Below are 26,790 nucleotides of genomic sequence, written 5' to 3'. Positions count from 1 at the left end.
GCCACAGGTTTGTGCATTTACAGTTGCTGTTAGACCATGTGCCAGAGAAAGTTCTCATGATGTGACATTTCTGGGACTCAAATTCTATCTCTTGCCCCCTTCAATTTAAAGCCAATTTAGCATAAATAAGAGGGGAAGAAATGTCACCCCTAACTTTTCCCCCTAACGTATTTATTTGTTTATTTATTTATTTAAGGTCATAATAGTTTATAACAATGTGAAATTTCACTTGTACATTATTGTTGTGTTTTGTGTGTGTGTGTGAGAGGAAGATTGGCCCTGAGCTAACATCTGTTGCCCGTTTTGCTCTTTTTGCTCGAGGAAGATTGTTGCTGAGCTGACATCTGTGCCAGTCTTCCTCTATTTTATGTGGGATGCTGCCACAGTGTGGCTTGATGAGTGGTGCTAGGTCTGTACCCATGCAGGTCCGAACCTGCAAGCCCCGGGCCACCACAGCAGAGCGTGCAAACTTAACCACTGTGTCACCAGGTTGGCCCCATTTGTACATTATTATTTGTCAGTCACCATATATATGTGCCCCTTTACCCCTTGTGCCCACCCCCAACCCCCTTTCCCCTCTGATAACCACTAATCTGTTCTCTTTGTCCATGTGTTTGTTTATCTTCCACATATGAGTGAAATCATATGGTATTTGTCTTTCTCTGTTGGGCTTATTTCACTTAACATCGTACCCTCAAGGTCCATCCATGTTGTTGCAAATGGGATGATTTTGTCTTATTTTATGGCTGCGTAGTATTCCATTGTATGTATATACACCACATCTTCTTTATCCATTCATCAGTCCATGGCACTTGGGTTGCTTCCATGTCTTGGCTATTGTGAGTAGTGCTGCAATGGATATAGGGGTACATAAGTTTGAATTGTTGATTTCAAGTTCTTTGGATAAATACCCAGTAGTGGGATGGCTGGGTCATATGATATTTCCATTTTTAATTTTTTGAGAAATCTCCATACTGTTTTCCATAGTGGTTGCACCAGTTTGCATTCCCACCAGCAGTGTATGAAGGTTCCCTTTTCTCCACATCCCCTCCAACATGTGTTGTTTTTTGTCTTCATAGTTATGGCCCCTCTGACAGGTGTAAAGTGATATCTCATTGTAGTTTTGATTTGCATTTCCCTGATGATTAGTGACTAACATGTTTATTTTTGCATATTTGTATGTGATTGTTTACATGTATACATTTTGACTACTTGTAATCATGATATATGTGTGATTTTATGTTCAATTTTTTAAGTTAACATTTAATAAAGATTTCTCATAATCTATGTTAATTTGACCTCATTTATTTCTTATGGTAGTGCAATAATCCAATGGATGCATATTTGGACATTGTAGAATAATCTGGTATTTCCACTGGTATAAAAATATTACAGTAAACATTTTAATGTAGCTTTTAAAATTTTTCCAAAAATCATTGAATTTTATAATTATCGTATTTCAGTGTATATAAATTTAACATCAATTCAAGAAAAGTCAAAAATATGTAAGAATAGATAGACTTGATTTCATTTAGAGCCTGCCTTCTTTCCTTCTTATTTTTTCTTGCCTGACCATGTTTAAAAATAATAGTAAGGTAATTTTCATTGTTAATATAACATAGTGGAAAGTACACTGCACTAAATACTAGACAATTTTGAGAATCATTTAAGGTGTTGTTTGCATACCTCTATCATAGCACCTGTCATTCTTTAATAGCATTATTATTTTTTTCCTTCTACTTGACAATAAGGTTCTTGAGAAGTGGATTTAATTTTTATTGTATCCTCACCACTTATCACAATACCTGGCATATAGTAGAACAGTTTGTTGAGTGAAAGAAGTACACATATCCAAATAAGTGGTACAGTGGTATAACCAGTTTTAGAAACTTATTGTCCCCTCGCCATTATTGGGTGTTATTAATCTTACTGATATTTGAAAGTTTTCCTCATTTAGCATGCAGAATTACATACATATGAAATATAAGTTCTCACATATTTTAGAAGTAGTTGTCTTCATGTGGAAGATTTTTGGAATTGCCTTTGTTCATATTTTTCTGAATTTTCCAAATTTTCTGTGAGAAGTCTGCACTTTATAATGAGAATAAAAAACAGTTTGGTTTTTTTAAAAAAAGATTTAGTGGTGAGAATGCTTCATTGTTAATTTTATATGTGTTTCTTTGATTACTTAATGCTATTTTGTCACTGTTCTCTGTCTTTTTGTTCCTTTGCTTTTTTTGATTATTAGTGTATGTTTGTCTATGTGTGTAAGCAGTCTGGTACATTTTTTTTTTCTTCCCCAAAGCCCCAATACGTAGTTGTATATTTTAGTTCTAAGTCCTAGTTCTTCTATGTGAGCCGCCGCCACAGCATAGCCCCTAACAGATGAGTGATGTGGTTCCCCGCCCAGGAACTCAACCCGGGCCACTGAAGCGGAAAACGCCAAACTTTAACCACTAGGCCATCAGGGCTGGCTCTGCTTGGTACATTTATAAATAAATTCACTATGTCAAATTTGGCACACTTGTTTTGTCAATCTGCTCATTTCATTTTGGTTATATTTTGGAGTGTACATAAATTTGACATGGTCACTATCTTCTCTGATTCTAAAACTTAGAAAGTTATCTCTCTTTTAGAAATCAGATAGTTTGTTTTTCTCTGGATAGACATTGTATGATTAAATCTTTTTCTCATTTTGGAGTTTTTTGAGATACCCATTTTTGGGTTATGTAATGAGATAGATCTAAGTAGATATTTTTTTCCTTTCCCAAATTACTAACCACTTAATGCAGTAATAGTGTATTTAGTAATTTTTGCCTTCCTCAATCAGGACAATTATTTCTAAATCTAGAGACTCATACTTTGTAAAAAATTTTAAAACTTTTTATTATGAAAATTTTCTAAATGCACCAAACTAAATGGTATGATGAACCTCTTACATAGTATTTTTTAGTTCAAGAAATCTAATGCTTTTTAAAATACTTTGTTATTGGATTGTGATAAACATTTTCATTAGTTTGAATAATTTTCTAATATTGCCCATGATCCTTGATTATTAGCGTAGAACTTTGTGCATATATACACTTATGGTGAAAATCATACACTTATATTACTATATATATGTGTGTGTATATATATAATCTCTGTATGTGAAAAGTGCACATATGTACACTTACATAAAGTGTATAATCTGCTTTTTTAAAGTGTAAGAAAAATACTTATAGGGAGTTAGAGTAAGAATTGGGGAAATTCAAAGTTATAATATCAAGGATTGTTGATTAATGGAAAAATATTGGTATATTTTTGACACAAATCACCATGAATAGAAACTTGTAAATATTTAGAATATCAGGTAGATTTTCCAAGAATATCAGGTAGATTTTCCAACAATACTAGTACAGATAATTTCAAATCATGACAACAAAGGCTTGTTGTTTTTGGTTGTAGAATAGCTTTCTGTAAAGTGACTGAGTTCGTAAGGTCAAAGGCCACTTTATCTCTTTTCACGTCTGACAGGAAATGGGCTGACAGTAGCTGTAGGTTGAATGAATAATATTTTTGTCTTTTTTTTTTCATGTAGGTATTCTTAATCTTGTAATTCCATGGAAAAACCTTTATACTCAACCAGTTGAAGCTGTATTGGAAGACATTTATTTACTCATAGTGCCTTCTTCTAGTAAGTCAAATTTTAAACATTGTAATTTGAATTGCTCTTTTTTGTGCATGGAAAAAAATCTTTATATTTGATAATTATATTTGTTCAAAATACTTTTGGGGAAGTTTTTGAGATATTTTTATATTTAAACTTGTTATTTGGTAATTCAAATTAAATTGGACTTTACTGTAAATTTTTGTAGACTTTGAGTTAGTGATTATTTTCAAGGATATGTTTTGGAACGAGTGGATTTTAATTGAAGGTAATTAAGATTCTTCCTTTTTATGCTTCCTGTAGAAATAAAATATGATGCTTTAAAAGAAGAAAAACAACTCTTAGAAGCAAAGCAACGGGAACTAAATAGAATAGAAGAAGCAAAACAAAAAGTAGCTGATCAAGGTAAAGAAAACAATAGATAAGAATGGTAATAAAAAAAGTGGAAAAGACCTAAATATTTATCAATATTTATAACGTATAAATATATATCAATATATATAATATTTGAATATTATTTTTCTCTGGAGGCACTGAGATTACTTAACAAATATGAGAGACTCTTATTACATGGGGAATTTTAATGTGGTTTGTATGTTTTGTCATAGTGACAGAAACTTTACCTTGCAGAAATTTACTTTGGGGCAAATAATATACCTAGTTTATGAGTAAGATTAGTTTTTATTTATAGTAATTAATTTCATCAAGTATATTCTCTTACCTTTCTAGCTTTTTTTTATCCCCCTTATATCAGTTTTTCACTTTCTGCAGATACCCATTCCCTCAGTCTATTTCTATTTTCTCAAATCTCTTTTCTCCCTGGCTTCACATCCTTTGCTTTCAACCAAGACCAAAAATGGTGCATTACTTCAACCCTTTCTTTTGTCAGTGTAAGAGATGTCCTGCAGAAATCTAATCGCTGTCCACTTGTGCTGTGGCCACCATCACCAGCTGCTTTTTGTAGTCTAACTAACTTCTCCCTCTAGTGAATCTTTTTCCTTAGCATGTGAAATACTGTAACCTCTCTTATCTTCAAACATAATATCGTCTTCCTAACCTAAGCTGTTCATCTGTTTATCTTCTGTTCCTCTATCCTTCATTTAATAGCTAAGCATCTTAAAAAATACATGTATGTACTGACTTCACTAGCCTTGCCATGCATTGGTTTTTTAAATTAAAAAATAAAATCCAATAATAAACATTTTACCTTTTGAGAAACAGGTTAAAAACATTAAAGGAGATTTAACCAATTCATTGTGCGTGGCAACACTTCTTGTAATTATTTTTTCATTTTTGTCACAGTTCTTTCGTATCCTCTGTAGTCATTTATCCCTACACACAATCCCTGTTTTTATTAAAAAAATTTCTTATTGTGGCATACACATGAAATTTACCATCTTAATCATTTTAAGTGTATAGTTGAGTGTTATTAAATAGATTTGTAATGTTGTGCAGCCATCACCACCATCCATCTCCTTCTCTCTTTTCATCTTAGAAATTGAGACTTTATAGCCATTAAACAATAACTCATCCATTCCTCCCACTTTACACCTACTCCCTGGAAACTGCCATTCTACTTTCTAAGATTTTGACTACTCACGTAAGTGGAATCCTACAGTACTTGTCTTTTCCTGACTGGTTCATTTCATTTAGCATCATGTCGTCAAGGTTCATCCATGTTGTACCATATATTAGAATTTCTTTTTTAAGACTGAATAATATTCCGTATTGCAAATACACCAAATTTTGCTTATCCCTTCATTTATCAAGGGAGAATTGGGTAGCTTCTATGCTTTAGCTATTGTGAATAATGCTGCTCTGAACACGGGTGTACACATATCCCTTTGAGACACTGCTTTCAATTTTGGGGGGGTATACACCCAGAAGAAAAATTGCTGAATCATATGGTAATTCTACTATATTTTTAATTTTTTGAGGAATCGCTGTACTGTTTTCCATAGGGACTTGCACCATATTGTGTTCCCACCAACAGTTCAGAAGGGTTCCAGTTCCTTCACATCTTAGCCAACATTTGTTACTTTCTGTTTTTTTGATAGTAGCAGCCTAATGGCAGTGAAGTGTAACTCATGTAGTTTTCATTTGCATTTCGCTAGTGATTCATATTTCAGCATCTTTTCATGTGTTTATTGGCCATTTGTATATCTTCTTTGGAGAAATGTCTGTTCAAATCTTTTGCCCATCTTTTAGTCAATTTGGTTTTTTGTTGTTGGAGTGATAGGAGTTCTTTATAAATTCTGGATGTTAACCCATATTAGATATATTATTTGCAAATTTTCTCCCATTCTATGGGTAGTCTCTTTACTCTGTTGATAGTGTCCTATGATGGACAAAATTTTTTAATTTTCATGAAGTCCATTTTGTCTACTTTTTCTTTTGTTGCCTGTGCCTTTGATGTCATGTGCAAGAAATCATTGCCAAATCCACTGTCTGCAGCGTTTGCCCAACGTTTTCTTCTAAGAGTTTATTATAGTTTTTAGGTCTTAGATTTAAATCTTTGATCCATTTTGATCTGTAGTTTTCTTTTGGTGTCTTTGTGTGGCTTTGGTATCAGATTATTGCTGACCTCATAGATTGAGTTGGGAAGTATTCTCTTCTCTTCAGAATTTGGAAAGAGTTTGAGGAGGATTGGTATTGTCTTCTAATTGTTTGGTAGAATTCGCTAGTGAAGCCATCATGTCCCAGGCTTTTATTTACTGGGAGAATTTTGATTACTGATTCAATCTTCCTAGTTATATGTCTATTCAGATTTTCTATTTCTTTGTGATTTTTGTCTTGGTAGGTTTTGTGTTTCTGAGAATTTGTCCATTTCATCTGGTTAATCCAATTTGTTAGCATACAATTGTTTACAGTACTCTCTCATAATCCTTTTTAGTTCTGTAGAATTGGTGGTAATGTTCCCACTCTCATTTGTGATTTTAGTAATTTGAGACTTACCTTGTTTTTCTTAGTCCATCTAGGTATTTTTGATTTTGTTGACCTTTTCAAAAACCCAGCTTTTGGTTTCGTTGATTTTTCTCTATTGGTTTTCTATTCTTTATTTAGTTTATCTATGCTCTAATCTTTATTATTTCCTTCCTTCTGCCAGCTTTGGGTTTAGTTTGTTCTTTTTCTGTTTGTTTAAGTTTTCTAAAGTTAGGTTGTTTTGAGATCTTTCTTATTTTTATTTATTTATTTTTTTAAAGATTTTATTTATTTTTTCTTTTTCTCCCCAAAGCCCCCTGGTACATAGTTGTATATTCTTCGTTGTGGGTCCTTCTAGTTGTGGCATGTGGCATGTCCGCGCCCAGGATTCGAACCAATGAAACACCGGGCCGCCTGCAGCGGAGCACGCGAACTTAACCACTCGGCCACGGGGCCAGCCCGATCTTTCTTATTTTTTATAGCTATAAATTTTTCCCTTAATATTTATTTCTGTGTCCTATTAATTTTAGTATGTTGTGTTTTTATTTTCGTTCATCTCTAAGTATTTTGTAATTTCCCTTATGATTTCTTCTTTGTCCATTGGTTGTTTTAAGAATGTTTGATTTCCACAAATTTGTGAATTTTCCAATTTTACTTCTGTTATTGATTTCTAATTTTATCCTGTTGTGGTCAGAGATGATACTTTGCATGATACCTTTTTTTAAAGTCTCTTGAGGAGCTGGCCCTGTGGCCAAGTTTGTGCGCTCTCCTTCTGCAGCCCAGGGTTTGGTCGGTTCAAATCCTGGGCGTGGACATGGCACTGCTCGTCAAGCCATGCTGAGGTGGCATCCCACATGCCGTGACTAGAAGGACCCACAACTAAAAATACACAACTATGTACCAGGGGGCTTTGAGAGAAAAAGGAAAAATAAAATCTTATAAAAAGAAAAGCAAAAAAGAAGAAAGAAAATCTATTGAGACTTCAATTTGTGTCCTCGTGTGGTCTGTCATGGAAAATGTCCCATGTGCACTTGAGGAGAATGTGTTCGCTGGCATTGTTGGGTAGAGTGTTCTATATATGTGTGTTACATCCATTTGGTTTATTGTGTTGTGTAAGTCCTCTATTTCCTTACTTATCTTCTGTCTGGTTGTTTTATCCATTATTGAGAGTGGTATATTCAAGTCTCCCAAGTATTATTATAAAGCAGTCTGTTTCTCCCTTCAATTTTATCAGTTTTGCTTCATATATATTGCTGGTTTGTCATTAGGTGCATAATTATTTATAATGTTATATCTTCTTGCTGTATTGAACCTTTTATTAATATATAATGTCCTTTTTTATTTCTTATACCTTCTTTTATTTCTAGTTTGTCTTGTCTGATGATATAGCCACCAGTACTCTCTTTTGGTTACTATTTGCATAGAATATCTTTTTCCATCCTTTCACTTTCAGTCTGGTCGTGTCTTTGGATCTAAAGTGAGTGTCTTATAGCTAGCATGTAATTGGATCATGTGTTTTTATCCATTCTACTAATCTCTGTCTTTTGACTGACGTGTTTAGTCTGTTTACATTAAAATAATTACTGCTAAGGAGAGATTTCTGTCATTTTGCTGTTTGTTTACTATATGCCTCACCATATTTTTTTGTCCCTCAATCACTGTATTACTGTTGTTTTTTTGATTCAGTTGATTTTTTTGTAGAGAAGTTTTGAAATTCCTTGCTCATTTCCTTTTGTGTATATTCTATAGCTATTTTCTTTGTGGTTGTCATGGGGTTACATTTAACATCCTAAAGTTACAACACTCTACTTTGAAGTTATACCAGCTTCACTTCAATAACATACAGTAACTGTTTTTTTACAGCCCTGTCCCTAACTCTTTCAGTTGCTGATGTCACAGAATTACATCTTTATATATTGTGTTGCCAAAACAAACTAATAATTCTTTTAAATACATTTGTCTCTTAAATTGTGTAGAAAACAGCATGTGCAGTTACAAAGCAGTTACCATAATACTAGCTTTTAGGCTAAGAATTTTTTTATAAATATATTAGTTTCTCAAATCCTGTAGAAAACAAAAAGTAGAGTTACAAACCATTGTCACAATAATATTAGCTTTTTAAATTGCTCATGTATTATCTTTTGTTGGGGTCTTTATTTTTTCATATGGCTTCTAGTTACTGGGTAGTGTCCTCTTATTTCACCCTGCCCTCTTATTTTCACCTTATTTTACCCCCCGTCGTCATGTGTCAGAGGGTGGGTCTGCTGGTAACACATGTTCTGAGCTTTTGTTTATTTTGGAATGTCTTCATTTTTCCCTCACTCTTGAAGGACAATTTTTCTGGATATAGCGTTCGTTCTTGATTTTTTTTCTTTTAGCACTTTAAATATATTAACCCACTGCCTTTTGGCCTTCAATGTTTCTGTTGACAAATCCGCTCAAAATCTTTTTAAGGATCCCTTGTATGTGATAAGTAGCTTCCCTCTCGCTGCTTTCAAGATTCTCTGTTTATTTTTGGCTTTTGAACATTTGGTTATAATGTGTGTCGATGTGGATTTGTTTGAGTTCTGCTTACCTGGAGGTTCTTGAGCTTCTTAAATATGTGTAATTATATCTGTCTTCAAATTTGGGAAGTTTTCAGCTCTTATTTATTAAAATATTCTGTCTGCCCCTTTCTCTCTCTTTTCTCCTGCTGGGACTCCTACAGTGTGTATGTTGGTCTGCTTGTTGGTGTCCTGTGGGTTCCTTAGGCTCTGTTCACTTTTCTTCAATGTTTTTTCTTTCTGTTCCTTAGACTTGATAATTTCCATTGTTCTATCTTCAAGTTCACTGATTCTTCTGCCCGTTGAAATCTGCCTTTGAATCTTCATCTGGTGAATTTTTCCTTTTAGTTGTTGTACTTTTCAGTTCCAGAATTTCTGTTTGGTTTCTTTTTAGGTATTCTATCTCTTTATAGATATTTCCATTTGTTCATACATTGTTTTCTTTACTTTCTCCACGTCTTTCTTTAGTTCTTTGAGCATCTATTCAACAGTTGTTTTAAGATTTGTCTAGTAGATTTGTTGTCAGGTCTTTTTCAGGGATAGTTTTTGTTGATTTATGTTTTCCCTTTGAAGGACCGTACTTTTCCTGTTTCTTTGTGTACCTTGTGAGTTTTCACTGGAAACTGGACATTTGAATCTAACAATGTGGTGTCTGTGGAAATCAAATTCTCTCCCCTCCCCATGGTTTTCTGTTTTTTTGTTACTGCTTGTGTTTATTATTATTTTTTGATTATTGTAGGATGTCTCTGTGCCAAGGATCAGCCTGAGATATAAACTTAAGGTCTTCTCAGATCTTTTCTTAGCCTGTGCCTTTCCCTGAACATGTGTGGTCACATTCTAGTTTTCCCCATATGTGCAGTTGCTTTTGAATGTCCTAGCCTTAATGTTTTGCTCCCGAAAGGGCAAGAAGATAACAATGAAGGGGGCAGAAAAAACTAGATACTGGCCCTTTAAATTCCCTGGATGTCACTTGAGCTGGAGGATGAGGGGCTTGCAACAATGGGGGATGGTACAAAAACAATGTCCACTTTTCTCTTTGCACTTCTGTGATCAGAAGCGGCGGTAAGCAATTAGAGCACAGACCTCCAGATATTCAGAGGATAGGGTCCCTTGTGCTCACCTTGACTCCAGCAAGTTGTGTGCAAGCTGCTCTAGGAAGAAGTGCATAGCTGCCTGCCATGAGCCTGGGGGCAGGGGAGGGGTAGCTGCTGCTGTGCTAAGAGCTGGAATTTATATAAATTAATTGCAATTTACTTTCTAAGCCTTCCTCTTGAAGTTGCAAGCCTTCAATAGACTCCAGAGTTCTGAAATACTTACATTAGGCAGCTTCTGCCTGTGCTGTTGTGTCTACATGAGAAGACAGCTTCCTGGTGTTTTCTACTCTGCCATTTTCCCCAGAATCCTCCTCTCTTCCAGTCTTCTCTTTCTTAAGTCTCCTAGACTTTTTCCTTTTAAAAATTATTTTTATTTTATCAAGATAATACATATACATAGCTTTAAAAGTTAAACAGTAGTATAGGACCCATAATTAAAGGAAAAAAAAACTGTCTCCTGGCTTAGCCCCTCACCCTGCTCCCTGCAGATCTACTTTCAAGTTTTTAACGTGTGTTTGTGTTTATCTCCATATTGCTACATAAGATGAGTACTCTTCTTCTATTTGATGTATTATGTTTATACACCATTTGTATATGTATATGTATAAGCTTCCTTCTATGGACTATGAAGACCGACCCTAATTTTCCATCTTCCTAATAGAGTTAGATTTTTAGTTAAATCAGTATTCGTTGTTTATGTTATCATGGCCGTATATGAATGTTTACTCCTGAGCCAAATAGTCTACTCTGATTACATATGTTTCCTGGCACAACTTTATTAGCTTGGTAATAGTAGGTGGATGTAGGTGTGATTGTTTATTATGTAGAACTTTTACTTAATGTGTCTGTTTCTGGTAGATGGATCTCCCTGTACCTTCATGTACGTGGTTTTGGAGTCTTTAGCCTGTCAGGTTCATTTTGTCCAGAATAAACCCTTGCTTCTCACTAGAGTGGGAAAGGGATAGTTGATTGGCTGTGTGGACTGGGGTAGGGAGGGTACATAGAAGTCCAACTGCTCATTACACAGACTTTAAACCAATCCCTGTATCATCACCCGGTCCCTCCACCATCCTTCCTCTTTGCCATTTACCCCAGTTCCTGAATCTTTCCAGGGTTCTGTTTTTTGATTCATCTTGTGTTTTATTGGCATCTCCATCTATGGGCATTTAAGATTGCGTTTCTTTCTCTCTGGTACATCGGCTAAGGCCATCTTCTTTCCAGCTTCTGAACTTTTGAAGATCTCTCTTATCTGTTCTTTCTCCTGTACTCTTTCTTTTGGGCTTGGGATTTCTCAGAGTTACCAGCATTAGACTGATAGTTCAGGCTACAAGATGTGGATGAGATTCCCTGTAACAGCGGTATGGAATGAGAAAAAAATCCGTGGTCTGAGCCCTAAGGAAATCCAACATTTAATGATTGTATAGAGGAGGAAAACAGAAAACGATCAAAAAGGAATGGTTAGATAAGTAGGAGGACATTTGGAGATTGTGATTCCATGGGAAAACAATGTTTTGGGAAGCAAAGAATGTATCAGATCCTGCTGAGATATCAGGTAAATTGAGGATTATGAAACAGTCATTTTATTTATGACATGTAGACGTCATTGGTCACCTTAGAAATAGCTATTTTTATTGATTTATGATTTCAGACAAGGAGCTTCTGTTTCTTCCAAAGTTGGAGGCAAGGTGATCTGCTAAGAGTAAAGAGAGCAGTGGAAGAGTTGTTGGACTTTTGAGGAGAATCAAAAAGAATTTTGAAATAGTTATTCTGGAGACTGTGAACAAGTTGACTGGAGAAGTGTAATAAGGTTGTTGGTTAGTTGAAGTTGGTGATGACTAATTTACAGTAATTCCAATCTGTACTGTTGTGATGTTCTCCTCTAGTACTCACCTGGCAAGGCATAGGCATGTTTATATAAAAAGTAGATAGTTGGTTTTATTCAGGGTTAGAGTTTTATTGACAGAGGAACATGAGAAAAAAGAGCAAAAGAGTTTAAAGGGTTGATGAAATAATATATTATGGAATCCGAGCTGGATAAGGAAGTCAGCAGGAAACTAGTCAATAGGGAAAGAAAGATTTAGCATTTAATTGAATGACTGAATACATTTATAGAGTAAAGGATTTTGTTAGGTAGTGGTGGGATTCAAAGATTAAAATAAAAAGCCCTGTCTTCAAAGAGCTTATATTCTGAATTTATATTCTGCTATCTGCTTATTAATTCCAAAGTTCTTTTATATTCACATATATTCGCTTGTGTCTGTTGCATTTGATATCACTTGCATTTGATGCTCATATGATATCTTCATCAACTTTTCTTTATCTAAGGCCTTCTGGGCCAGCTGAGTTAGGGAGGAGTAGTAAGTCATTAGAGGAGAAGATAGATAATATATATATACAGGTGGAACAGGACTAGAAATAGGACAAGAGATAGCTTTCATTGGCATTTTCAAGTTGGGGGAAAAAGGAGTAGTAACTAGTAGTTATCAAAGGCCTATTAAAAAAGAAATGAGGAAGCTCAATTCTTTACTTTTTCTGTTTCCCTGGGAAGTATTGAAACTGGAGATAGTCAATATTGTTTTTAGAAAATGAAACAAATGATGAACTTCATCTTTGCTTGAAAGGATAGAGGGAAAGGGTCTTATAGCTTCTATTTTGTATTCATCAGGGGGAGGAGCATATTCAACTATTTTATACATCATTACCATAGACCACTTATGATGGTATCACTAATTTTAAGGGAGATTCCTTCTTTGCTGCTGTTTCTGGCTTTTCTAATTTAAGCCTATTATAATTCTTACCTAATAATCTTCATTGTTTTCCATATTTTTGTGTACTCAGGTAGTTAACAGAGAAAGTTATAAAATTTAATGCTAATAAATGCTACATAATTGGTTTTGATTTCATTGAACAAGAAACTAGCTTTTGAAAACTATTCATTGAGTTGCCTTTGAAAGTCTTTTGGTATGGAAGACTTTTGGAAAACAAGCTTTTAGTGTTCTGTTTATAAATACAGATTTTTTTCTTTAACAAGGTAATGTTTATGTTACCTCGATATGTGGATATTTATAGAGTATATTTTTCATTCAAGTTAAAAAAGAAATATTTGCAATTGTAGAAAAAGAACGGGTGGAGAAACAGGACACTTTTACAGAAAAATTAATTACTCAGATCATAAAAAATCTTCAAGTGAAAATTTCCAGCATCCATGTTCGTTATGAAGATGATGTAAGTATTTTAATAGGTGACACTAGTTTTTATATATATTTTACTGTTTATTGACATCTGCTCTGTAGTGGCCAACCTGTTAGATGTTGGGAAGTGGAGGGATACAGAGCTGAAGAGGACAATCTCTCTTTTCTATAATTATAGTTGTAATTTGAGTCCTTAGTGCCTTGATTACACTTTCGTAAAATGTTCAAACGTCAGATAATGAGGGAAAGTGCCTTTCTTATATTATAATCACCTTTGATAGGTAGGATTTATGCATTTAGCAGTTATGTATTTTTGAAATCCTTTGAATTAGACTATATTTACCTCCTGGAAAGAGCACTGGTTGAGGAATCAGTAGAGCCAGACTTAACTAAGTTGTTTGGTCTCAGATAGATCATGTGTTCTCTCTAAAACACATAATTATTGGCTTCTCATAGCACTGTTGTGAGGGTCAGTCAGTGTTTAAAGTCTTGTTTTTGTAAACTGAAAAACATTATGCAGATGTATTATTATTGTATAACACTAATACATTGATACTTACTACTTTATAATTAGTATTAGGAAAAATATAGGAATAAAAGTTGTTCCAGAAAGTAGTAAAATATTTTTGAACGTTTGGAATAGCGTACTTCCCAGAAAGTGAACTTTTTCTGTAAAGTGAATTTTGTCCAACTACTAAAAATCTGAGTAAAATTTACTCTTTCCTCTTTAGATCACAAATCGGGACAAACCACTGTCATTTGGTATTTCCCTTCAAAATCTCAGCATGCAGGTACTTTGTTTAAAAGTTTAAATATTTAATTGTGCAGTAAAGTTAATCAAACTACTAATTCCTATTCAGTATGCCAGCATCAGAAATATATGTTTATGTAGAATTGGTATAAAAAGTGTGTAGACTGGATTCGAATTGAGGATAGGTAGTTTTGAAAGTTTCACCTTTCAAAAAATGGTTATCAAATTTAGTTTAAAATATGAGACACTATTTTGCTGATTGTTATATTTGATACTTTTTTTTGCTTAAAAAATCCATTTCTGAGTTTTAAATGAGTAAAGACAAAATAAAAGTAATAACTGTTCATTTCAGAAACTTTGATAGGTCATTAATAGCATAAATAAATAAATCACCCGTTTCCTCACCACCTTTATTGTGGCATACTTTCTTCCTGTATAATTTTTCAAATTGAAGAATTTTAAAAGTATAAGAACACATAGAGGATTATGAAACATTTGCTTGCATGCACAATGGACAGTTGTTGAATTTGTCATTTGGTTTAAGTTTTAAGTACTTTCAAAGAATGTACTGTTATAAAGTAAGTTTAAATCCATTTTGTTCTCTTTTCCCACCCCAGAGATAAACATCTAAGTTTTTAAACTTTTATATCATGTATCATTAAAATGTATAATATTTGGTAGATTTTTAAAAGTTAACATAAATATTTTGTATGATTCTTCTATAAGTTCTCTTTCTCTCTTCATAATGATTTTGACATTTATCTGTGTTGCTACGTGAGATTCAATTCATGCTGTCTAGTATTTCAGTACATGCTTTTTTGTTATATCCATTGGATTTTTGTGTATGATTTCTTTTTAAAACATTGATCCACTGCAAGCAAAAAAAAAAAACAGAAAGAAGGAAAGCCAATGAAGTTATTTAATGACTTCAGTAAAGTTGGGTGGGGCAAACTGTTAAGTGCTGCTGGTAGGTTGAAAAGTAAGGATGGAGAATTAGCCATTGGAGTTGGCAATGTGAAGGTCTTGGTAACTGTGACAGCCCTGGTTTTAACCGTCACCTTTGGAGGTCCTTGGAAACTTGTCCCCTAGCCCAGACCTATTCAATTAGAAACTCAGGTTGGGGTCCAGCCATCTATGCTTTTAAGTGCCCTTCAGATGATCCTAATGCATGCTAAAGTTTGAGAACCACTGTTCTCCATTCAGTTCTCTACAAAAAATGAAAACCTTCTTTGTAAAATAAGCATCTGATCACTTTATTGCCCTCAGTGGCTTTTCCTTGCTTTTAGAATAAAGTCCATAGTTTTGTCTTAAAATAGTTTGTAATCCCTTTTTAACCTGACCCCGGGTAACATATCTGGTTTCACCTCTTTTCTTTGTCTTGTATTATATTCTCTGGCCATATTGGGCTACTTCAGTTTCCTGAACATATCATATATTTGGATATCTTCCTTCTCTGAATCATATTCCCTATTGACCTTAGAATCTGTAATTTTGGAATAGAAATTACCATCATATATTAAGTTAGACATCATGTTCTCCAGCACACCACTGAGTTTAGGCTCCTACCATGTTCTCCCAGAGTACTATGTATGTAACCTCTATTGTGGCACTTACCTGTTTTTAATTGCTCATTTACTTGTTTGCTTTTTGAACCGACAGTGAGCTCCTTGAAAGCAGAGACTTCCTTGTGGTCAGTTAATATTCTTTGACTGAATGTTATATTTTCAGGGACATTTTCATGGGAAATTGGTCTAGGGTATGATAGATATGATTAATCAGTGCCATTTCATATGTAAATGACATTTTTCCTGCCTTTTTAATTTTTTTTTTTCTTTTCAGACCACTGATCAATACTGGGTTCCAGATTTACATGATGAAACTGAGAAACTATTTCGTAAGGTAAAATAAACAAATATATTTTGTCAACCCATGGACTTGACAAGAGACTTTTAGAAAGGCAAATGGTAATGTATACATAAGGATTTATGTGAATTGTGTTTACTTAACTCTGTTTTATTTGAGACTTCTTAAGATAGCAAATGTTAAAGATCCTTCAAAGAAAACAAGACATATAATAATTTGATTTATTTTCAGTTAATCCGATTGGATAACCTTTTTGCCTATTGGAATGTGGAGTCTCAGATGTTTTATCTTAATGATTATGAGGAATCATTGGTAAGTAAATTTTTTTTATGTGTATATATATGTGTACATATTTGTTGGTATCAGATCTTGCATAAGGTTTTATTCATTGTCATTTATCTAACATACTGTAGTCAGTGGTCTTCTTTTTCTAGGCAAAATCCATCAGCAGAATTTACAAAAATAGGTGAATATATGTGTGCCTGTACACAAACAGGTAAACTCATACACGTATATCTTTTTGTTTGTTTGTTTAATTGACAAGCAATATTATGTTAGTTTCAGGTGTACAACATGATTCAATATTTGTATATATTATGAAATGATCACCACAATAAGTGTATTTTATTTAACGTCTGTCATGATAGATAGTTACTGAATTATTTTTTCTTGTTTCTTGTGATAAGAACTTTTTAAGATTTACTCTCTCAGCAACTTTCAAATATGCAGTACAGTATTGTTAACTGTCGTTTCCATACTATACATTACATCCCCATGACGTACTTACTTTATAACTGGAAGTTTGTACCTTTTGACTCCTTTCACCCATTTGCCCATCCCCATCCCCTGCGTCTGGCAACCACCAGTCTGTTCTCTGTATCTATGGGCTTGGTTTTTTTTTTTTTTAAGATTCCACATATAAGTGAGATCATATAGTATTTGTCTTTCTTTGTCTGACTTATATCATTTAGCATAATGCTCTCAGGGTCCATCCATGTTGTCACAAATGGGAAGATTTCCTTGCTCTTTATGACTGATTAATATCTCATTGTATATATATACACCATATTTTCTTTATCTGTCATCCATTGACGGACATTTAGGTTATTTCCATATCTTGTCTATTGTAAATAATGCTGCAGTGAACATGGGGGTGAATGTATTTTCTCAAGTTACCGTTTTTATTTTCTTTGGATAAATACCTGGAAGTGGAATTGCTGGATCATATGGTAGTCTGTTTTTAATTTTTTGCGGAATCTCCATACTGTTTTTTTAGAGTGGCTATACCAGTTTCTATTCCCATCAGCAGTGTTTGAGGATTCCCTTTTCTCCACATCCTTGCCAACACTTCTTATTTCTTGTCTTTCTGATACTAGCTGTTCTAATAGACGTGAGGTGATATCTCTTTGTGGTTTAATTTGTGGATGATTAGTGATGTTGAGCATCTTTTCATGTATTTGTTGTCCATCTGTATGTCTCCTTTGGAAAAATGTCTATTTAGATCCTCTGCCCATTTTTTAATTGTTTTTTTGGCTGTTGAATTGGATGAGTTCTTTATATATTATGGATATTAACCTGTTATCAGATATATGATTTGCAAAAATTTTCTTCCATTCAGTAGGTTACATTTCCATTTTGTTGATGTGCAGAAGTGTTTTTAGATTGATGTCCTACCTGTTTATTTTTGCTTTAGTTGCCTTTGCTTTTAGTGTCAGATCCAAAAAAATCATCACCATGACTGATGTCGAGGAGCTTATTACCCCCTAAATTTTCTTCTAGGAGTCTTATGACTTCAGGTCTTAGATTCAAATCTTCAATCCATTTTGAGTTAATTTTTGTTTATGGTGTAAGATAGTGGTCCATTTTCCTTCTTTTGCATGTTGCTGTCCAGTTTTCTCAACACCATTTATTGAAGAGGTTGTTCTTCCTCCATTGTATATTCTTGGCTCCGTTGTTGTAAATCAATGGACCATATATACATGGATTTATTTCTGGGCTCTCTCTTCTTTTCTGTTGATCTGTGTGTCTGTTTTTATGCCAGTACCCTGCTGTATAATTACTACAGTTTGAAATCAAGCAGCATGATGCCTCCAGCTTTGCTTCTTTCTCAGGATCGCTTTAGCTATTCAGGATCTTTTGTGGTTACATACAAATTTTTGGATTGTTTCTTTCATTTATTTGTGTTTTCTTCAGTTTCTATCATCACTGTCTTATAGTTTTCAGTGTACAGGTTTTCATCTCCTTGGTTAAATTTATTCCTGGCTATTTTATTCTTTTTGATGCAATTGTAAATGGAATTGTTTTCCTAATTTCTGTTTCTGATAGTTTGTTATTAGTTTATAGAAACACAACAGATTTTTTTTATATTGATTTTGTATCCTGAAACTTTACTGAATTCATTTATTAGTTCTGAGTTTTTTGGTGGCGTCTTTAGGGATTTCTATGTATATAATATCATGTCATCTGCAAATATTGACAGTTTTATTTCTTCCTTTCCAGTTTGGATGCCTCTTAATTCTTTTTCTTGCCTAATTGCTTTGGCTAAGGCTTCCAATACTATGTTAAATAAAAGTGGCAAGAGTCGGTATCCTTGTATTGTTCCTGATCTTAGAGGAAAAGCTTTCAGCTTTTCACTGTTGAGTATGTTAGCTGTGTATTTGTCATATATTGCCTTGTTATGTTCAGAAATATTTCTTCTATATTCACTTTGTTCAGAGTTTTTGTTATAAATGGATGTTGAATTTTGTACATGTGCCCAGACACAAACACATGTGAACACAGGCATGTCTTAATAGTTCTTGGAGCATTCTTTTATAATAGTAGTTTAATGAGATATTGTCTAACCACTTTAATATTTTCCATAGCTAAGTCCTGTTAAGTTTATTTTTTTAAATTGCTTTTAAACATTTTTCCTTTGCATATAATGGGATTTTTTAGGTTAAAGGTATATTGGCATGAATATAAATAAAAGCAATTTTTCTTTTAACAGGGCAGCTTGAAGAGTGGTATTGTCCATGAAAATATTGTTCCAGAAGGTTATGATTTTGGCAAGTACATTTCATAAAATAAAAAGTGCAATTAAAGTAATCAGTATAAATTTTAAGTGTAAGTTGTTGATGTCACTGTGATATTTCATGTTAATTTTCTCATATAGTTAAATATATTTATAGATGCAAAAGCGAAACACTTATTTTTTCTATATCGTTCATTGTTGAGGAGCTTTTGGCTATATTTCAAAACTATGGGAAAGAAAAATCTCCAATAAGGGAGGATGTTAATAAATTGAGATAAATCTCTCAGGATTATTCAGTAACAATTATGATATGTGTTAAAGACATTTTGACGTGGCAAATAACGTTTAATAAAGCTAGTTGATCTTACTATTTAAAAAATGTGTATATAAAGGGCTGGCCCCATGGCCGAGTGGTTAAGTTCGCGCGCTCCGCTGCAGGCGGCCCAGTGTTTCGTTAGTTCGAATCCTGGGCACGGACATGGCACTGCTCATCAGACCACACTGAGGCAGCGTCCCACATGCCACAACTAGAAGAACCCACAACGAAGAATACACAACTATGTCCCGGGGGGCTTTGGGGAGAAAAAGGAAAAAATAAAATCTTTAAAAAAAAAAAAAAAAAAAATGTGTATATAAAAATTTTCTTCTTTATACTTTTTTTCTTGTTCCACATTTTCCGAAAAGAACATGTAGTACTTTTATAATCAGAATTGAGTTACTAAAATATGTAGAGAAAAGGAGTGTTGTTTCTTCCACCCTAAAGGCACTTAATAGATATTGATTGGTGATAGATGACTTAGCTCTTGGTTTTGGCTTTCTGATGTCATTAACCAGTGATACTTGTTTGTGTTCTTCTACCTTCATGACTATTCTTTATCAGTTTCCTAAAGTGGCTCTTCTTGTGCTCACTCTTAAAATACCATTTTCATGGTTTTGAATTGGTTTCATTTCTTGATTCTCTTCTTACAGGAAACATTAAGAACAGATGAGATTGTCTGTCATGTGTGTTGTTTATTCTCAAATGTATCTCTTTAGGTTGACTTATTTTTCCTTTGCCCCACTATCATTTCCTCGTGTGTATCAGTCGGGGTCTGATGAGGAGACAGAAACCGTACATAATTTGAGCAGGGAAAGTTTAATATAAAGTGTTGTTAACTCTAACCGGGAATTGGAGTAACAAGGAATTGGGTAATAAAAAGTTGGGAGACCTCTAGAGAATATAGGAATAGTAGATGGAAGGAACAGCTCCTACCCTAGATTAAGATGGAATGCTCAAAGAAGGTGGTCTGCCTCCTTCAGCACTGAGATCTAGACGCTATTGGAAAAGACATGGCCGTGGCTCACTGATTGGCAGGAAAGTCTCTGTGGTATTATGCCAGCAAAATTTGCTGCAAATTTGCCCTCAGGAACTTTCTGGAAATCTACCCTTTAGGGAGCCTCATGAAGATTTGTCTCATGGGAGGCACTACACTACAAAGCTGCCTTAGCAGGTTCTGGGAGAATTTGCTGGCTGCTGAATGTTGCTAGCTGAAGAAATCTGTCATGCTGCAGGAGCCAGGCACTGGAGAAGCCACCTTCTGTAGGAGCCACTCTGTAGGAGCTGGGTGTTGCAGAAGTCATAGCACTGCAGGAGTCTGTTGAATGAGCACATTAGAACCAGGAAGCAGAACTCCTTCCTCCTATGGTGTCTCTCCAGTGTCCTCTACTGATAAAGGTTAACATTATGTTAACTGGGAAAGAAAAAAGTTTAAAGGGCCCAAATGTAGTTTTTAGAGCAGGCAATGAAGGGTGAATTTGGAACTCACAGGTAATAAATTGATAACTGGCATACCTGCTGGAGGAGGAAGAAGGAATGAAAGTTTTAAAAAAAAAATTTTTTTTGATTTAATGGGAGAACAGTTTTTTTTAGGTTATGATGGGAATGATCCATAGAAATGAAGAATAAATGAAGTAATAGAGGGAAGGGGTAATTCCTAGATTGATATGGGTGCAAGGGGATAGGATCTAGTATTCAGGTGAAGTGCTTTGCCACAGATAGGGGCATGGTCAGTTCAATTGTAAGATAGATTTCAGTTATAAGAGAAGTCCTAATATTGAATGGACAAATAGATAGGGTGATAGGAGTTTATAGAGTTTCTCATCTGAGCTCTTCTACTTTTTTTTTTGATTTCTGAGATATTGGAGGTTTGTGGAGGGCAGAGTGGCTGTGAAATAGGAGAATGAGAGATTGAATAGACTAGAACAGCATTCTCAGAGTGCTAGTTCAGACTAGCAGCATCAGTGTCCTTGGAAACCTGGGAGAAATATACATTCTAGGGCCCATCCCAGAGCTACTGAATCAGAACCTCTGAGAGTGAAGCTCAACAATCTATGTTTTAACAAGCTTTTCTGGTGATTGTGATGAATACTGAAGTTTGAGAACCACCTGTCTAGAATAGGAATTGGCCAGGAGTTTTTTGTTAAGAGCCAAGTAGTAAATTAAATATTTTACATTTTGTAGGCCATATACAGTCTCTGTCATATCTTCTTCTTTGTTTCTTTTAAACAGCTCTTTAAAAGTATAAAAATCATTCCTAGGTCACTGGCTGTGCAAAAACAGGCTATGATATGGATTTGGCCTATCTATGGACTGAAGGAATGTGTGTGTTTGCTCAGCAACGTTGAGGACCTACTTGAGATTTAGGACATTAAAGTGAGACCAATCAGTGTGATTGTATATATTTTTTTCCCCAACCACATTCAGCTGCTCAGGTACAGGTGTGGAAATGGAGAGTGACTTTATCCAGTTTAGGGTTTTATCTAGTAAGTACACTGACAAAGTTAGAAGGGCAAAGGAGTTGAGGGTAAAATGCAAGGGAATGATGAAAATAACTGATCATGGAATTTCAAGAGTGGGGAGGGAACTGAGGGCGTGAAGCAGAGGTGAAGGACAGGATTGGTAGAGGGCCAATGAATGGTAGGTTCCACAGGACTTGAAGGTTTGGTATTGGAATACTAGAGAGGTAGGTGGTGGTGCTAGTAGGAGCATTGGATGCTTGAGACTGAGATTATAGGCAGGTGTAGGATATTGGTGTGATAAGGTTTTATGGATGAGGTAAGGGTGGAGGAGTTCAAGGAACTGAGAGGCCATGGTTTTGGAAAGATCATTTGTGTGTTGAAATCACTCAGAAATTAGCACTGCCAGGAGCTAAAATCTCAGAGAGGTGGGAGAGGGTGTAGCACAGGGTGGGATAGTTGATTGCACCTGGAGAAGGTATAGTGGGTGATGTAGTCTTGTGTGTAACAGCAGACTTAAAGCTGGGGGAGAGAGAGAATTTTATTTTTCAAATATTGATATTATTGCTTTATACATACACTTTTTTTTTTTGCTGAGGAAGATTCATCCTGAGCTAACATCTGCTACCAGTCGTCCTCATTTTGTGTGTGAGCCCCCACCACAGCATGGCCACCGACAGACAATGGTATAGGTCCGCACCTGGAAACTGAACCTGAGCCGCCAGAGTGGAGTGCACCAAACTTAACCACTAGGCCACTGGGGCTGGCTCCAATATATATACTTTTTAAACTTTCTCTTAATATATCCTTCCATTTATATACATACAAATTTTTCTCATTTTTAACCGTATACCCTTGTGTTGTATCATGTACCATAATGAATTTAACCCATTTCCTGTTGATGAATATCTGCTTGTTCCATTCAAATTAAAAGTATTTTTGAATGCTTAATGTGTAAAAAATTAGGTGTTATGCATTGGGAATGATTAAAACCAGAGGAATATATTATCTTTGTATACATATTAGCTTATAAATTAATAGTTGATCTCTATCTAGATTCTGGTATTACTGGTCTCCCTCTGCATTATTCCTGTTCTTTTGAGGACTAAATACAGAGGATTGAGAGAAATTTGCCTTAGATTATGGGTTGCCCCAAGAAGGTTATACTGGGTAAACCCTCACTCATCTTTTCTCTCCTCTTTTACAAGTTAAAAAAGGAGGAACAGATGGATACAGAGAAACTGATCAGAAATTATAACCACTTTTGTTAGTGATTAAATATGATCCTTTTTTTCCCTTTAGCTTTTCTGATGTGCAGTCATTCCTTAAAACTGTGAACTTTTATTAAAACTATTTTATTAGACTGTTTTGCCATTTAGAGGGTGTTCTTCCTTTTAAGGCTTATATTGGTGTTTTGAGAGGGAGTTCAGTTAGCCTCTATTGTACTTAGAGAAGACCATATGAATTAAAGGTAGGAAAAAGATAAAAGAATCTTCTCCACTAATTAAGTGACAGTTCATCTGACCAAATCATAGCAGTGTGGAAATCTGGGAACTGTAGGAAGGGCATATAAGAAATGAAAATCAGTATTTTAAACTTGATCTCTTTAGTACTTTGAGACTCTTGAAATATAACTCAATTTAATTTTTAAAAATTTGTATTATTTTCCAGTATTTCGCCCCATATCTGCTGTTGCTAAACTTCAGATGAATCGCAGATCGGATTTTGACTTTTCTGCCCCCAAGATAAATCTGGATGTTGAGTTACATGACATAGCAATTGAATTTAATAAACCGCAGGTGATTTTTTTAAAACATATTTTAAATTGTGAGATATAGTTTGATAAAAGCAGAACTAAGATTTTAAATATTTTTCAAAAATTCCTAATGTTACATGGTAACATTTTCTTTGAGAAGTCAATAATTTAACTTTTATCTTCAACAATTGAACATGAAATTGAAACATTTAAGAACTTTAATTTTTTTATTTCTCAGTATTTCAGTGTTATGGAGCTTCTTGAATCAGTTGATATGATGACACAAAATCTGCCATATAGGAAATTCAAACCTGATGTACCTCTGCAACACCATGCCAGAGAATGGTAAAATGACTTAAATTGTTTTAAAAGTTGAGGTATGGTTGACATATAACGCTCTTAGTTTCAGATATACAACATGATTCAATATTTGTATATATTGTGAAATGATCACCACAGTAGGTCTAGTTAACATCCATCATCAAATATGTTTACAAAATCTTTTCTTGTGGTGAGAACTTTTGAGATGTATTCTCATAGCAACTTTCAAATATGCAATACAGTATTAACTATAGTCACCATGCTGTACATTACATCCCTCTGACTTACCTATTTTATAAGTGGAAGTTTGTACCTTTTGACTCCCTTCACCCATTTCACCCACGCCCCACCCCCTGCCTCTAGCAACCACCAGTCTGTTCTGTGTGTCTCTGAGCACAGTTTTTATTTTGTTTTTTTGATTCCATATATAAGTGGGATCATACAACATTTGTCTTTGTCTGTCTGACTTATTATTTCACTTAGCATAAAGCCCCCAAGATCCATCTGTGTTGTTGCAAATGGTGAGATTTCATTCCTTTTTGTGGCTGAATAATACTCCATCATAAATATATTCCACATTTTGTTTACGATTCATCCATTGGTGGACACTTAGGTTGTTTCCATATCTTGTCTGACTTAAATAATGCTGCAGTGAACATGGGGGTACATGTATCTTTTCAAGTTAGTGTTTTCATTTTCTTCAGATAAATACCCAGAAGTAGAATTGCTTCATTTAAATTTTTTTGTTTTTAAGATTTAAAAAATATAGTGTAAAAGTGAATTTGTTGACTTTAAGAATAATTTTTTAAGATACTTTCTTTAAGGGCTGATATTAACTGTACTTTCATTTGTGGCTAGAAATGTATGTAGCTATGTTTGCTTATTATGTTAATAAAGTTGACATAAAGGATTCTTTATAACAGAATTTACAACTGGAGATGCTAGAATATCATTCATTTACTGTATATTTGAAATTATTAGAAAACTATATCCCAGTTCGTTGTCTAGCAATGTCTTTTTTTTTAATTTTCAAACTTCCATATCAGACATATTAAACCTATATTATTAAACCTGAAAAGGTTATGAAAGTCTGTAAAGTACAACCCCTTTTTAAAATTCAGAAGTCTGAATTTAAAATTATTTCAGTTATTAAGCTCTTGCCTAGTTCTAGAAGTTGCAATTACCCTTTCAGCTCACTGTTTTAATTACTTTTCAGATGACTTAAGTGCTATTAGCCAATTAATACTTTAATAGTTTTTCTGTAGAGCTATATTTATTGTAACAAAATTCAGTGATTTTGCTTATTTTCATTTAGGAAACAGGTAAGAATAATATGTTGTTAATACAAATAGGGTTGGGAAAAAGCAAGTACTCAAATGATATACCATTTTCATAGTCTGTATTCTAGTAATCTATATTGTTAGAGTAGAAGCAATACCAATTATATTTCATACTGTTGGTTTGAGGGTGTTAAGTGTAGTTTTTGTTTTTGTTTTTTTACCTAGGTGGGCTTATGCTATCTATGGTATTCTTGAAGTAAATGTTTCTCCCCGCTTACGGATGTGGTCATGGAAGCATATTAGAGAACACAGGCAAAAAATGAAGCAATATAAAGAACTGTATAAAAAAAAGCTAATAAATAAGAAGCCATCTGGTGAACTTCTTGTCACTTTGGAGGTTAGCATTTAAAAAAATTGTTGACTGTTTTGTACTACATGACTCCTCAGTCTGTTAGTGACTAATACTTCCTACTTATTCGTTCTAATTTTGACTGACCTATGTCTGTCTCTTTCACTTAGACTTTTTCGTACTCCTGTTCTTAACTTCAGTTGTGTGATAGAAGCTCTGGTGATATTCTCCTGTGAGCTTTTGGAATTTGAGATTATTCTCAATCTGTAGAGATTTGACTTCATGCAAATAATAACTTGAAGCCTCACGTTGTTATGTTTGTTCTTCTTTTTCTAGTTCTTTTAGGTATAGTGTTAGATTGTTTATTTGAGCCTCACATTATTGTGACATTTCTAACCTCACAAACCAAAAAAAGTGTCTGCTACATTGATTCCATTCTTCTCTGTGTCAGTTTCAAAGCCTTACATTATTGTCACCACTCCATTTCTTAACCATCTTAACTGCATTAATCAAATAAATTTCCTGTCTTCTATGTGTATTATGCTTACACTTATAGCCAAGACTGTGCTCATGCATTCCATCTACCTTTTCTTATCTCTCTGCCTATCCCAGTTTTATTCATCCTTTAAGTTCTGCTTAAGTCCCATTTCTTGTACAAACTTTCCTTAATTTTCTGCCCATACAGAGCTCTTACTCTCTTAATTCTTGTGCCATTTCTAGTCTTTACTAGCAACTTTAAATTTAATTATCTGTCTTGAGAGGTCTCTAAATACTAGTCTTGTTTTATCTCTTAGCATTATGGTGTATTTTAGAAGGGACTATTTTACAGGTGGATGAAGTACTGCTTAGGGAGGGTAAGGGGAGTGAGCCGTTTGAAATTAGTGTAACCATTCTGAATCCAGGCCAGTTTCCAATTAGGAACTCCCTAAAGATTGAGTTTTATTTTTGACGTAGGAGGCTATCTGAAGACCTGTGGTATTAGGAATGCTTGGGTTTAGAGGTTTTGTGGGGTGGTTACAGATTTCCTTAGTTAGTTTTGGATCCTAACCTGAATCCTCCAAATCTGCTGGACAGTAGAACCCTGAATTAAGTTGTTTCCTAGATAATAGTAGGTCATGATTGCTTCTCTTTGGGGCAAAGAGTGGTTTGATGATGAAACTCTTAAAAGTAATCATGGAAATATGTATAAATGTAATGAAAGATTTAGCTTATCTCATTTTATTTCAGTAGCCCTAACAATTTTGAAAAGTGTAAAATTTATAGTTGTATTTTTAGTTGAAGGT

The 26,790-nt window shown here is 34.3% G+C and overlaps 1 protein-coding gene across 9 annotated transcripts in view; it reads left to right on the top strand.

Moving 5' to 3' along the window:
* VPS13A (vacuolar protein sorting 13 homolog A) overlaps positions 1-26,790 on the top strand; it is a 233,962-nt gene that overhangs the window by 18,258 nt on the left and 188,914 nt on the right. For all 9 annotated transcript variants that reach the window (XR_011431384.1, XR_011431387.1, XR_011431386.1 and 6 more), the window contains 10 exons: positions 3,581-3,676; positions 3,953-4,054; positions 13,324-13,433; positions 14,131-14,190; positions 15,990-16,049; positions 16,245-16,325; positions 19,003-19,060; positions 23,473-23,600; positions 23,796-23,902; positions 25,384-25,555. Coding sequence is in view for 5 of the 9 variants with exons in the window: in XM_023627180.2 (XP_023482948.2) it covers positions 3,581-3,676; positions 3,953-4,054; positions 13,324-13,433; positions 14,131-14,190; positions 15,990-16,049; positions 16,245-16,325; positions 19,003-19,060; positions 23,473-23,600; positions 23,796-23,902; positions 25,384-25,555 (974 nt within the window). In the remaining 4 variants the exon portion in view is untranslated. The remainder of the gene's footprint in view (positions 1-3,580; positions 3,677-3,952; positions 4,055-13,323; positions 13,434-14,130; positions 14,191-15,989; positions 16,050-16,244; positions 16,326-19,002; positions 19,061-23,472; positions 23,601-23,795; positions 23,903-25,383; positions 25,556-26,790) is intronic.

The sequence above is a fragment of the Equus caballus genome, chromosome 23 (assembly GCF_041296265.1).
Source record: "Equus caballus isolate H_3958 breed thoroughbred chromosome 23, TB-T2T, whole genome shotgun sequence".
Lineage (NCBI taxonomy): Eukaryota > Metazoa > Chordata > Mammalia > Perissodactyla > Equidae > Equus > Equus caballus.
Note: the sequence above shows the minus strand (reverse complement) of the source record. Positions and strands in the feature narration are given on the sequence as shown.